The sequence below is a fragment of the Etheostoma cragini genome, chromosome 1 (assembly GCF_013103735.1).
Source record: "Etheostoma cragini isolate CJK2018 chromosome 1, CSU_Ecrag_1.0, whole genome shotgun sequence".
Classification (NCBI taxonomy): Eukaryota; Metazoa; Chordata; class Actinopteri; order Perciformes; family Percidae; genus Etheostoma; species Etheostoma cragini.
Window position 1 is genome coordinate 4180874 of NC_048407.1, and position 15530 is coordinate 4196403.

Below are 15530 nucleotides of genomic sequence, written 5' to 3' on the forward strand. Positions count from 1 at the left end.
TTGGTTGCCCCCCCCCCACCCTGAAGTTCCCGCCTACCAACAGTCAGTCGGGCTGCTGACCGGTCTCCATTTCGCAGCGGACACTCAGACAACACGTAACCGCTCAACGGACGAGCATCGCCCGCTGTACGACCGGACTGTTTCCCGCTACTTTTCTCTCTCTTTGTGCCTCAGGGTCAGGCCCTTTATCCCCGCTGGAAGTATGAGTGTAGCGGTGGCAGAGGGCTGCTTTCTGTCCGCTCTGCAGCCCAACTCGTCCTGCACCGCCTATGGGCTTCCCTCGGACGGTATGTCTCCGGCCAGGAGGGTCCGAGAGCAGGTCCGGATGAGACTGGCTGAGAAGAAGTCCTCCTCCCTGCCTAAGCTGGACGACTCTCTCTGTGGACCAACAGGTGAGCTACATCCCTTTAAAAGTCGGCCTCCCCAGCTACTTAACGTTAGAAAGAGTAGCCAACACGTTATTTTCCAGTCAATAAACTACAGGTTGAAGACCTAGCCTACTACTGCTGCCAGACCATTAAATACACATGATGTAATAGCATGGACAGGGCTGCCATTAAAAACATGCTGATAAGGAAGAAAAAGGCACAGTTAACTGTGGTGGAGGTGGTGTAAAATGTAACTGTCAAAAGTTTGGGGTTGCTTACAAATTTCCATTGCACTGCATTATAGACAGAATACCAGCTGAGATCACTTGCATTGTTGTTTTAACCAGGGCAGGGCAGTTTTCAGATTACATTGTGTTCTTACATAATTGCAAAAGGGCTTTCCAATGTTTTCTCGGTTAGTTTTTTAAAATTAAATCAGATAAATAAACAGAATGTGCCTTTGGAACATTGGATTAATGCATGCTGATAATGGGCAATGTAGACATTGCATTAAAGATCAGCCCCCCCCCCACTCAGATCTGCTGTCTGGAATGGAAATTTGTAAGAAACCTTTAAAAACCTTTAAGGATACTGTACATATTCATAAGGTTATGAACAGGGTTAAATATGTGTTAGTGAAGGATGCATTTGCAATATCTGGAAGGGCATTTGTGCATGTGAATGTGTGGGTCTAATATAATACTACATTTTTGCAATACATAATTTATTGATCACTGCTTGATTTAATGGGAAATGTGCAATCTGGGTAGAATACATTTGCAATATTAGGGGGAGGATGTGTAGTTGGTTCTTTTTCTTTGTGTGTGTGTTTCTGTGTGTGTGTGGATGTGTTGTTAAATGTTAAGTTGATTACATTTGTATTGGACAAATGTATGTTTATTAGTGTGTTTATGTGCAATGTGTTGCGGGTTTTGTTCTCTTGACAGATTTATCTTAAAGGAAACATCAAAGGCATATCTTATCTTAACCCATTAATTAGTTGCATTGATTGTTTTTGGGACGTTAGGCAGTGGAACAAGTTTTAAATGCAAGAGTATTCGCATCAAGTAAAGTTGTTGTGGTGCAGGTCTTAGCAAACAGTAGCTTGTTAGGCATTTCTGGCCTCCTGATAGATGTCTAAAAGTCTAAAATTCAGTCTCTTTGGCTCTGTTTTGGTCTCAACCAACTCCTGAGGGAAACACTTGATGCTTTAACTATTAAATGTCCCACTGTGTTCACCAGCTTCTTACAAACTGTGATGTTTGCCGAGTGGTGCTGGGCAGGTAGTGGTCAGTGGGTTTATCAGAGCTTTTGTGCTGGAAACAGCTGCTTGCTGGCTGAAAAGAGTGAAGTCTTAAACAATGAGCTGAAGGAGTAATGCTTAAATGTTTAAAGTAGCTGAGGGTCCCTGCAGTTTTGGGGAGAAAATACTTGGGTGGGTTCATCACTAGAAGTGGCCACTTTGACATTACACCTAGTCACATGATCTGTTGTTACTATAAAATATTGATGAGTGCAGCTTCAACAAAATGTTGGATTTCCATTGAGAGGCACCACTTTTACCTCAAAACCAAGATACAGTTAAGTAATTTAACCCATAAAATGTCCGACCAACTGCACAAAAGTCCCAACAACAAACCTTGATATTTAATAATATAATTGTTTAGAACTCATACAGATTGAAATTTGGGTTTGGGGAACCACTGTGGACTTTATTACACTCTGTTTTATAATGACATATTTCTTTCTTTCTTGCTTGCCTGACATCTGAGTATGTATCATCCTTGATAAGATTCCTTAATAATCCGTAGTTCTGGCTTAGGAATTTAGGACCAGTGTTGGGAAAGATACTTTCAAGATACATTCTGTTACAGAATACAGAATACATGCCTACAAATGTAATTTGTTACGGATTCCGTTACTTAATTCAATCTAAGTAATGTATTTTGAATATTTGGATCACTTCCAAATTGACTTGCATTTTAAAAATGTAGAAATGCGGCAATCAAATCCTGCTAACAGAACATGACTATTCTGGTGTGTTATTCTGATCCGACTGGTTGAATGTGTACATGAAGCAGATAGATTTTTGTATTTGTAGTCCCGAACTGCATATCCTACTACAACAACAATCTAACCGCTGTCTTGCTACCATTAGCTAATTTTAGCTAACGTTAGCTAGCATGTCAAACGGGGCTTGCCAGTCTTTCAACCGCTCTGCGGCTAATAGATCAGCACATAGGAGGATGTAAAGTTAACGTCAACTGAACAGGTAGCTGATACAACTTTAAAATAGTAAGGTGACCAGTAAAACTACAGTGGACGACTAGCCTTGGCTAATTAAAAAAAAGAAGTTGCTTTGAAATGCTTCAGGTTGGAGGTGGATTCATTTGGACAGTGCGAGGAGGTTGGCTGCTGCAAGCAGAGGTTGCACTGCACAGTTATATTTAGTTTTCACTGTTCTTTCTTTAATGTGAAATGCTGTTTGAAATTCCAAGGTAGAAATTCCTGCCCTGGTTCTGTTGTGCCGGTTCCCCGTTCCATCTCTACCTCCATCAGTGATCATGCATTTTCATGTTGAGCTTCTGGGAAATGCATATATGCAATAAACTCATGAAACAGAGAAGTACGTTCAAAGCTGGACGATTATTAGTACCAATATTTGGCATTTTGCAGATTATTGGTATCTGTGTTTTATTTTACCAATAATTAAAAAATGGTCTTCTTTGGCGCCGCTACAGCTCTGTTAGACAAACTGAAACTTTGTGTTGGAGTTTTGTAACATTCCAAATTGTTACATTTTACAAAAGATTTTCTTTTTTACTGTACTTTTTACAAGGTACTGTATTGGCCTTGAAAAAACACTATCAGTCAATCCTTACTGTCAAGTACCATCCCATGATGATGTGGAATTTGGAAATTCAAATTCCTTATTACTTTTGGGGTTTAGAAAATGTGTTAAAACGTGCACATTCTTGTTCTTGTGTTCCAGAATAGCTGTTTATTCTTGTTTGTTGTTGGCCCACTACACAGGTTTGTATTTGTCCACTATAGGAACCACATGGTGTGCTACTTCCTGCTCATTTCCTGTTTTTTTCCTGCCATGGAAACCTTAATTATGACATCAGAGGTTCCAGTCAGGATGGTTTTGAGTCATGACTGTTCAAATCTTGAACAAGAACTGTTTTTGGTATTAGTTAGGAAGTATGAAACAAAAGTGATAAGTGGGATGGTACATTTATTTTTGGAAGTGTGGTCGATTGAGTTACGTACATATCCATAGTGTATTACCTACAGCAGATGGTGGGTGTCACGGGGTAGCCAAAAGTATTGTAGCCACGTAAAAAAAAAAAAATCTGTCTGAGTGCGCTAAATAATATTTTTACTGCTTTACCTTGCCGTCAGACAGCACTTTCCAATGGGAACTGAAGCCGTTAGCTCTGCTCTCTTCAAAGCCACCGGACTCCTCTGACAAAAACGTTGTTTTAAATCAAAGAACAATGGTGTTGTTGCTCTAACGCTGCTTCCATCAACATCCATCAATTGGCTCAAAGCAGACCCTGCAGAGATCTGAGGAGCTGTTAACCATAGTCCTCATATATCCACCGGAGTTTAAAATGGCAACACAGAGAAAGCCCAAGGGTATGGATCTCCGGCCTAAATTAAGAAGCAATACCGGAAGTGAAACGTTGGTGGATATAGACTAGGGGCGTGCTAAACGCTATCTACTGTACCAAACATACTAACTATGAAGAAATACCTCTTGCAACCACACTTTAAAAAAATCTGAACTTTCCCTTTAAGTACACAGATCCACCTTATAGTCTTTGTTTTGACATGTGAAGGTTTATTATAGTGGCCAGTCAGCCTGGGATGTTCAGATTATCCACATCTGTCTCAATGGGGACCTGGCATTGGTCTTTTCAAATGGAATGTACGGGAGAAGAAGGGGAAATCCCCCCCTTCCTCAGACTGCTACTTCTTCTGTCTGATAAGACTGCAGCACCCCAGTTTGACCCAACAGAGGGTCAGGATGTTGTTTGAAAGGTACATGTAAGCTTTTGTGAGATCCTCATTCATTAGTAAAATGACTAACTGCATATCTCCAAGCCAAGAGATTACTTTTCATTAGAAATCTCCATTACACATACACAGTTTTAGTTGGAAAACCAGAAAAATTACACACCTTTACAAATTGTAAAGTAAATGTAATTTGCTATTTCCCAGGTGATAATCCAACACATACCTGGGGCTTAGAAACTGAGTGTGGTGCTATTCCCACATAGCAGCATCTCGGGCCGAGGACATTTAAAACACCAGTTTAAAACTACCCAGCCACCAACCCTAAATTATAGAATCAACGTAAATAACAGCAGCAACTGTTGCATTAATCTAGAATTATATCTATTCTAAATCACTCATTTCCACTAAAACCACACTTTTTCTGTTAGGTGGAGCTATGCCCTACTTGCCCCCAAACGGCCGGTCGCCTCATCACACACAGTCCAAAGATGTGGAAAACAGTACCAGTGTGTGTGCCAGATTAAGCTCCTCGGTCCAAATTGACCTGTTTTCCGATATCGATGTACTTTTTAACTACTCAATTGTAATTACCCAAAATAGCATAATTGATTCCACACAACGCTCTTTGGCAAGTACTAATCTCTAAATTCATGAATTGTGGGGTGTCTTATTCAATTTTATAGCATTTGAAGAAATTGAACTAGTTTTTAAATAGTATTGAGTAAAAGTTGACATATTCCAGTCTGTGATTATCCATCAACATCCATTCCTTTAATTTTAGTCTAAATAATTCCAAATTTCTGCTTTTATATCTCAAACATTAGGTATCCTTTCCTATAAATGAGGTTTATTGACCATAAATTCCAAAAATAACTGTAAAACAAAAGTTAAAAAGTTAGTGTTACGTAGTCAAAAAAACATTGCCACTAAATATTTAAAATTGTAGAAAACTGATTTTACTTTTTAAAGGCAAATTTAATTTAAAGTCTGTTTATGTTTTTTTGCTTAGACAGAAGTAATGCATCTTATATGTTTTGGTTTTGACTAGAGCCCGACCCATAAAGGATTTTTAGGGCCGATGTTGATACCGATACGAATACTTGATTATTTAAAAATCCAAAATGCCGATATATTGGCCGATGTATATTTAAAAAAAAACAACCAGAAACACTTTACAAAACATAAACAGATTTCCCTAACATTAGTTATTTGTAGTTATTTATGAGTTCTCACTGAAATAATATGATAGCAATTTGTTTTATTGTCACACAGAACAGAGTAACATCAAAATATTGTAAAGTTTTGATAAATAAAATGTATAAAAATACAAATTCAAGATATGAACTTAAAGTCCTTTGAACTAAAACACATTAACAAAACAGAAATCAGTGTTGCCAACAGGGAAGGTTTAAAGCGCCCTCTGGTGGACAGACTATGCAACGGCAACGCTCATAACATGGTTGACAGTCCGTTTTTATTTTTTTAAATAATTGCTTATCAGAATTTGGATGAATGAACATTTAAAAAATATAAAAAATAAAATTGTATTTATTTATTAATTAATTTTTAAGTTGGCCATTATACATGCCAATACCAATATATCGGGAAATGCCTAATATTGGCCCACCAACATATCTGTTGGACTCTAGTTTTCACTTGTGTACTTATTTTGTAAAAAATTATAACAGTGACAGAGGACCTGATGTGTGTCTCAACCAAAGTGCAGCATTGTGCTAATTTATGACTTCCATAAGTGTTGTTGTAGTTTAAATTATACACAAAAAGTCAGGAGCAATCACATTTTTGTTCTACTTTAAAACACAACACCATGTGATGTTAAGTATGTGTGATTTTGTGGTACATAGGCTAATACATACAAAACCCCAGCTTTAAAGTTAGGGAGGTAGAACATTGTAGTTAAAGTCAAATTCTCCCATGAGATCTAAGTCAGTGCATTACCCAATGTGAACTAAGTTTAGAATTTCTTTTGTGTGACATTTGAAGTTGAATGGAACTGAATGAGCCAAAAAAGTTCGGCCAAATCGGATGAAGTACACACATGGTGGTCTGAATTCAACATAGTCTGGATGCAGTCCAAACCACGATGAGCGTGAAAACAAAGGAAACAGATGGAGAGGACGAGTGGAGCAAAATAATGCGAACTTGGATGGAAATGAGATGCTTGTGTGGAGTGATGAAGATGGCTGTGAATGACCAGGGGTGTCAACTCCAGTCCTTCAATTGTAATGTAGATGTTGAAAGAGAAATGCAAGTGAGCTGTTGTCTGGTTCAACACCCCTCCTAAGCTCAGTGACCACCTTATGTGTGGAACATTCCTTTCCAATCTCCGCTTTAAAGCATGTTATCAGAGTCTATTTTAGACTGGTCTCTGCCGGTGGGGTCAGGCAGACTTTCATTGTCAGATTTTTTTTCACTTACAACTCAAGGGCTATCAGGGAAAATTGGATATTGTACGAGCTGATGGGATTTGACAGGGTTCCCTCAGTTATGGCACTTCTGGCCTTTCGGATTTGTCCTGAGACCTAAAATAAGGCATTCTGGACATACTGACAGAAACTTAAAGCAACACAAGGAGTTTTTATTTTTTATTTTACTACCTGAGGTAGTGAAAACAACCAAGTTTAAAGGGTTGTGAAAACATCCTTATCCACAACTGTTGTTGGAAAAAACAGACAGTTAAGTGAGATAAGAAGCAAGGACTGTAACTGTCCTAACCACCAAGGCCAGGGTCAAACTTTCAATCCAAAGCAGTGACAGGAGTCAATTCTATACGCAATCCTGTCACGATTATTATACTAAATGTGAGCTTGGATGAGAGGAGATGGGAGTACACCCTGACGTACATAATACCACTGCAACACCAGTGCTGTAATATAAAGATGGTGATATTCATTAGTTCTTACATATATTATGTCAGATAGTTCAACAAGTATTGGTCGGGTTGGCTCTAAATTGGCAAACCTTACCAGATTGCCAGAGGATGGATGAACCATTTCCATTTTGGCTTTCTTCAACACTCAGGTAAGAATTTTTAATGCAACAGTTCAACTTTTCGGGGGGGAAATATGCTTATTCACTTTCTTACCGAGAGTAAGCGGAAAGGGTTTATACCACTCATGGCTGTACACTAAATATAAAGCTTCAGCCAGTGGTGGGTTTGGCCACAATGGTTTCCAGTCACATGTCTGTCTATTTCGATCATATAACCTTCTTTTAGTGCAACCCTTTGTTACATCTTAGCCCCATGGATTGTCAACATGTTTGTGAGGAGTAAATTATGTTGCAGATGATTGTAAGTCTCCCTTATGTATGTAGTTCAGACTTGTGTTGAAGACCAAGGTGTTGGAGAACAAGTTGTTTTTTGGATATCATGGGACAAGGATTGGAGCTGTGGTAGAAGATGAGATTGTGACAGAGATGGGTTGAGAAAGCATGGTGTTGAGAAAGAGTTGGCTCGGTATCACGACCCAATAATGGCTCATGGTGAATATGAGGAGCTGCACACATTCCATAAGCAAGATAAATACATAATTCACTCAGAGACTTCTTGTTTTGCAGAGCCAAAGAGAAAGCTGTCTCATCTGGGCTTAATCATAGTCATAAACGTTTGAGCAAAGAGTTGATTAAAAACATACTAAAACATTCCAATATTCTGGATTTCTCGTGGCATGTGAGTGTTTTTGTTCAGACATAGTAACTAAGTATTAGCCTACTTCTAACCATTTGACTTTGTGTCTCAGTTGCATGTCTGTCACCATTTTAAAGTTAAGGCTTGGACCAGTAAAGCGCTAAAAGACATATCTAGGGTAGACTGGATACGACACCAGGCAACCTGATAGAGAAGTCTGGACATAGGGGAGTTACAGCAGAGAAACACCTACTCTCCTGGATCACTGCCCAGATAGATAGCTAGTTCAGAAACATACACAGTAATGTCATGTTCAAACACAAGGCAGGGTATACAGTTGACCTTCATGAAGACAGAGGAGATGTGATGCCGTTTAAATAGGGGGATAACCGACAGGCTCTTGAAAGCAGTTACAGTGTTGCGCTTGGTTGTTGACTTGCAAAGTAGCAGAAATAGTTGTGTTAAGAAGGAAAAAATAGAGCTAGAGAGCTCCATTCTCACCCCCGCACAGCTGGCTATGAATGTGGTAAACTGGGTTTTTGCAGATAGGGTCAGACACAGGCCTCTCTAAACCAGTGCCGGAAAGCAGTTGTTGTTCGAGCCTATCCGACAATGTGTCAGAAACTGTTCTGATGGAGTATAATGGCAGTTTAAGTACTCATCTGCGGTCTATTGGCATAAAACCACCACTGACAGTGTGGACAACACAATTACACAAACTATGACTGGAGCCCTGTTAGTGATATTACCACTGACTTCCAACTACAGAGTCTGAAGTTTGGTCGACTAATCGTTCTCCCTGCAGAATGAACTGCATGACAGTCAGCCAAAATTATAGTTTGCCCGGGGTGTGGAGCTTCTTTGTTCCAGCTACTGGTATAGATGATTAACCGAATAAGTTAGCCAGTGCTGAAGGCTGATGTATTCTAATGCTAAAGGCTAAAAAACTGGACAGTTCAACTAGGAACTAATGTTCATTGATTTAAATTTTAAGTATTTGTAATGAGATTTAAGTTCTTCAACAAAGAAATGGGAGTCAGCTGGGTAATTTAAACAGTAGTTTGTTAATACAAAGCCAATTAAGATTCCACACAACTCCCTCTGTACTTCTCAGTATGGCCGTGTTTAGAAATTAGTGTCATCGGGGTACTTTCGCACCTAGAAACTTAAGTGAAGATAATGACCTCTTCTGAGGAGCCCAACATGTTTTTTCATTGTCCGTGTCCTCCTTGGCTACTAACAACTGAGTGGAGGAGGGAGAGGGTGAAGTGCGATCACGGAAGGCTTGTATCATGTTGATGCACCGACTGAATTGTTATTGTCATTACTTAGAATTCCTCGTGTCTTCCTCGGGAAGACAGAAACCATGCCCTATAGCTTTAACAATAGGTTGTTTTACAACTGATTATAAATACAGTATTTTCCTATTTGTGAAATCTGAGATACTGTATCGTTTTTGCTATAAGTTTGGTATGACATATAGCTTTAAATAGTGTAATACCATGATCCTGTAGTACCCATTAGCAATTGCTTTTGCTGTAGGTAGGTACCTACAGGTATAAAGGTATAAATCAGAGTTGCAGCAGCAGTTAAAGGTATAATATGCATTTATGTATAAAAAGAACTGCATAGAGCATTTGAAGCGGAGTCCAGTTATTCGAATGAGAGTTGCTCAGTGGCGCATGAAGCCATCATGTAGCCAAACCTATTTGTAAAATGACGGCTATTTTCGGCTTAAAGGTCCCTAGACTCTTTGGATGCTTGTATATAACCTTAGTGGTTCCCCTTATACAATATTATTAAAGGGGACCCTGCAGAAAAGGTTTGAGAACCACTGAAAATAAGGTTTAAAAACATTAGAGCACTCCTTTAAATATTGGTGCATCAAATTTGATGACATGGCTAATTTTGTGTGAAAAACCGACTGACTACAGCGAAGAACCCTTATAATTAAAAGCTTTAGTCCTCTCTGTGGTTGCTTTTCTGCATAATAAGAGATCCAGATGACATGTGCTGTGCATGTTCTCCCTATTGTGGTGATCTTGTATGAACATACCTTCCCCCACCCCCACCCCTGACCCGGTGATGCTTACGCTCAGGCATGCAGGCCAGTCCCCTCCCAGCACCATCTCCTCCCTCCTCCTTCCTTCCGTCCTGCTGGACTTGATGGAGTCTTTTGTTCTTCTCCTAGCATTTTACTCCAGGCTAGGCTCCCCCTTTCCTCTGTGGGTGGTCATTCATACATGTAGTTAGTGTCTTCGTGTCTATGTTTATTATTTTCATCTGTGAGTTGAATCAAGTAGTAGACAATAGTTCTGCTCAATATGTACACAGAGCTTTAATGAGAACACTTTCCTGTTTACACAATCATTTCTGTTTAGTGCTTATAACATAATGTTTATTTCAGTTTATTCACACTTTATTTAACACAACAACAGTGGATTTGATACAAGGTAAAACACTGTGCAAGGAAGGTGAGAACTCAAAATGTGGAGGCTGGTTGTGCGGCCTTGACCAACTGCCACTTTGCTCGTTTGAAAGCCATGATGTCTCTCTCTTTGTCATGGCAAAGCAGAAAAAGGGGAGGTAACCTTGCCCCTTATGACCTCATAAGGAGCAAGATTCCAGATCGGCCCATCTGAGCTTTCATTTTCCTAAAGGCAGAGCAGGATACCCAGGGCTCGGTTTACATCTATTACTATTTCTGCCACTGGACCATAGGCAGGCTTGGGAGCGCATATTAATGTTAAAAAACCTTATAAAGTGACATTTTCATACCAAAGCACTAGGACTGCACGATTAATATCGATCTTGATTCACCCTGTTCACAATTTAATTTTTAAATAAATTTTGAAATCTAAAAAGAATAATACTTTTTAAATCTAAGAAAAATAATACTTTTTAAATCTAAAAAAAAGAATACTGCATCTCAAGCGCTACTACTTTCTTCATTGAGTTTTGAACATAGACTGTATAAAATTTGTGTTAAAGTGCTCCCGAGCAAAAGCTATCAGCTAAAAGCCCTCGTAAAGTCCATAGGCCGTGTATTATTGAACGGTCTATGGTAAAGTCCCATTGCTGAAAAAATTACACGTACTGAATAGGTTGAAATTTGCCAAAGGACACGTTGACTGGCCAAAGGAGAAATGGTGCAACATTCTGTGGACTGATGAGAGCAAACTTGTTCTTTTTGGGTCTAGGGGCCACAGACACTTTGTCCGACGACCCCCATACGCTGAATTCAAGCCACAGTACACTGTGAAGTGAAATAGGACTTTCAACAAGACAATGACTCAAAACACACCAGTATGAAAGCAAAGTATTGGTTCCAGATGAACAAGATTGATGTTATGGAGTGGCCAGCCCAATCCCCGGACCTCAATCCTACAGAACACTTGTGGGGTGACATCATAAATGCTGTTTCTGAGGCAAAACATGATGCAGAGGAATCGTGGAACGTAGTTCAACCGTGCTGGGCTGGAATACCTGTTAACAAGTGCCAGAAGTTGGTCGACTCCATGCAACACAGATGTGAAGCACTTCTCAGAAATAATGGTTATGCAACTAAATATTAGTGCAGTGACTCAAAGTAAAGCAAACGCTTGAGACATTTTTCAGTTGATACAGTAAATGTTTGAGATTGTAAAGAAAAATGCAAATACTGCTAATTTTTGAACAGCCTAATATTCCTTTTTCTTCACTTCCTGTAAAGGTAGAACACAAACTTGATCAACTTTGGTTTGGAATTGAATGTGCAGTGTTCCCAATGCAATTATGTTATGGAATTAAAAGCTATTCTAAGGATTTTGAGCGCAGACTGCTATTATTTTGACACAACTGTGGGTATATTTCAATCAGGAAAGACATGTTTGCAGATATGCAAATAAGATTCATTGTACAACTCAATAAATTGTACAACGTTTTTGGCGATTAGACTCCATCGCTATACGAATATTTCGTATATCTATATAGGGGTAGGTACCATCAGACCCCCGATGGACTCTAGACACCGGTGGAGGCAATGAAGGAGCTAGAAGAACAGACCGAAGGAGGCTCCGGACTGGTCAGCTGGAGTAGAGGACTGGAGGTGGAAGGGGGGGTTGGAGGGTTGCACTCTTTTCCTGCAACAACAGTTGATCTCAAAGGGAGAAACTCAGTAATTGGCCCTTGCAGTGATTGGCCTTTTTTGTACGATTCTGATTGGTTAAGCAGGAAGGTGAACGCCCTTAACAGCTGATTCTATTTTGTAAGAGAGCATTTATTAAATTAGGTCTTCCTGAAAGAATTTATGCTGAGCTATATTTCAATCAGGTGAGACTAGTTGCAGATATGTGACAGTTATACACGGTTATACACAAAAAGTATATCCATTAAGATAACAGCTGAACTGATTAGCAGTGCATCAATTAAAAGTTAGCTCTCCCTGAAAGAATTCACGCTGAGCTACATATGTTGTATAACTGTCTGTGTTTCAGCTTCACCACTTCAGCAATATCTGTACTTTCTTATCCATCAGTGCAGTTCATAACACAAAGTGGCATTCTGAATGTGAATTTTGACAAAGTGGCATAATGATCCAAAACCGTAACATTTGATCTTTCTCTCTTTCTTCTTTGTCTAGACTACAACTTTCCTGAGGCAAAGAGTTTTTCCCACAGCCACGGTTTCAGTTCCAGATCCATGATACACACACCCAGCCGCGTCATGGCTGTGAGTACCGCCTGCCAGTACTGCATTACACTACAATACAAGCAAGAAAACGTAGAAAAGAGCTGCCCAGTACAGGTCATTGCAAAAATGACTGTAGGTTTGGGATCTGTTTAGTGTAGCGTAGGTCAAAGCCTGGTAACATAGCAACTTAAACCATGTACATTAACTGTGTCCTGTATGGTTAGTCTTCTGACATTACTACAAGAATTGGGGGGTACAGAGAGAAAAGAGAGTGTGTGTTTTAATCCTAGTTTCCTGTGTTATGAAGGGATTATTAGCAGCATCCCCTGGTCACTTCTTTTCAGTTTTACCTCCAAATAATATGGTTGAGATGATCTGGATAAACTGTTGGCTTGTTTACCACTGACACTTCATTTCCTGCGCCTTTCTTGTTCAGATTTTTGTGTTCAAAACCCAGCCGAAACTATCAAAATAACAACAAAAGTTGTAATAAATTAGAATTGTATAGCAATCTAAAACATTGTCAATCAATCAGTCAGACTTTATTTGCACAGATCTTTTTATACATGCGCATATACGTACAAAGCGACTTGACTTTGCTATTAAACACTCAATAACAGCATACTCTAAAAATAAATACATGAGCTGATAGTATTTTCTCAGCTCGTGTTAGGCGTGATAGCCCATCATAAACATGATCAGAAAGAGATAAAAACTTCAACGTGGTATACTCCAACTTATAACAAGGAGTAAAACAGGCTAAAACAGTACTTTTCTCTTAAAGAGTAGTGCATTCATCACTGTTCATTCCTTGATTGAAACCTTGTGAGTCACACCTACACACACACACACACACACACACACACACATACACACCTCTCTGGTCTAATTGCTGGCCAAATTCAGAACAATGCGAAGGCAGAAGAAAACTATAAACAGGACGCGTGTCTGTTTTTTCTAACTGGCCAGTCTAACAATGCACAGGCAACGGTGTGCTTCCTGCAGCTTACTGTTCAGTAGCCTGGCTTTACTGTAAGATAGGAAGAGCTGTTGAATTTGCAACCTCTCACACCTGGACGGTTTCACCAACCTCAAACACTGTTTATGTAAAAACATGTGAAAAAAGAAGATGCTGATGATACTTTTCTGGTCGACCTTACACCAAACAACTTTTCAAGTAATTCCACTGTCCCAGAGAAATTTCCAATTTCAGTCCATTGGAATGAAATCATGCTAGAGTTGGGGCGCGCCACCGTCGTCTCAACCATTTGGTGGTAGTTGCTCATAAAACTCAATTTTTAACAAGCTGTCTTAAGTCAGTGTTTTTCCCGTCTTGACGTTCAGACAAAATCCAACATGTTTAACCCTCCTTTTGTCCTTGGGTCAAATTTGACCCCTTTAAAAAATGCATATATCTGAAATATGGGTTTCTTTTTAACCAAATTACCTCCAAAATATAGATTGGAATCCATACAATGCTCTAAGCAAATAGAACTGATCACTTTCATTCCTGACAAAACACATCTGTGCGTTCCTCTAATCTTAACTATTAGTCAAAAAAATTCACAATTTCTACATTTTTAACTCAAATATATATATAATTCTATATAAATGAGGATCGACTATTAATTCCAAAAAGTAGTGAAAAACTAGTGGTAGTAAAGTGGTGTTAGTGAAATTAAAAAAAACTGAAAAAGAGTCAAAAATGACAAATCTTTGCCAGTTTTTGACCCGGGAGGACAACACAGGGGTTAAATTCTTTTCAGTCTTTAGTGGATTCTTTATAACTACTTTTGAGGAAATAAAGGAACATTTTCCATTTACAGTACAGTACAGTAATGGTGTGTATCTTGGTTTTCTGCTGTGTGTCTGTTGACCTTTCATTTCTCCCCACGCCTCCCGCCCTGCAGATGCCCACAGCAAGTCTTCGCTCCTCTGGTTTCTCCTCTCGCTCTGCTGTGGAAAGCAGCTCTAAGGTGAGCCATAAAGCCTCCAACAAGGCCCAGAGCAGCTTCCAGTCTTTCGAGTCACAGAACAAAAGCAGACGCTCCAAGTCACTGTGCCAAGCCGACCAGGAGGCACTTCCTCTCACTGTGCTGCCTCCTCCAGAGAACGCGTCCTACATGATTACTGTGCCTCCCTCTGGCACTCTAAGGCGCAGCCTCAGCGGGACACTGGCCCAGGACAGAGGCTGCTGGCAGGGCGAGGATCTGCCGTCTCAGTACACCTACAAAGGCCCGTCCCACCGCACCATCAGCAGAATCACCAACCGACAGCAGCAGCAACAGCAGCAGAGCACCGCCTTTGGCCAGGAGGGCTGGGTGACGACTGGCAGGGGCGTTCCCATGGCTGGGGACGGCTGGGGGACACAGTGGCAGCAGCATGTGTCCAGGGCCAACCATGCCGTGGGGGCGGGCCAGTACCAAACCTCACTCCACCGGGCCGCATCGCTCCGCAGTCTGAGAAGTGTCGGGAGAGGAGTGGATATCTTGGATGGAGCGTCGATACACAGCAACGACCCACTGGAAGAGTGAGACATATAATTCCTTTACCTTGCTAAAATATCTGGGCCGGCTATTACATTATTTTTTTCGATTGCTAAACAACAGTGAACACTGAACTCTTACTCCAGTCTGCACTACCAACTGTCACCTGAGCTAAACAGTTCACATCTCCTGCAAAACTCATATCAAGCATTACAACTCTTAACACACGTCGCAAAACAGGTTCCGTGCAGCCAAACACTCTGAACAGCCTTCACTGAGATAACACACACCGTCACTCAGAACACATTGAGAGTAAAAACACTAGCGTTAAAC

At 40.1% G+C, this 15530-nt stretch overlaps 1 protein-coding gene across 1 annotated transcript in view; it reads left to right on the forward strand.

Moving 5' to 3' along the window:
• Window positions 1-202: 202 nt before the first annotated feature.
• LOC117941978 (plakophilin-3-like) overlaps window positions 203-15530 on the forward strand; it is a 34284-nt gene continuing 18956 nt past the window's right edge. Inside the window, exons 1-3 of the mRNA XM_034867282.1 lie at window positions 203-392; window positions 12662-12750; window positions 14622-15241. Coding sequence (XP_034723173.1) covers window positions 203-392; window positions 12662-12750; window positions 14622-15241 — 899 coding nt within the window. The remainder of the gene's footprint in view (window positions 393-12661; window positions 12751-14621; window positions 15242-15530) is intronic.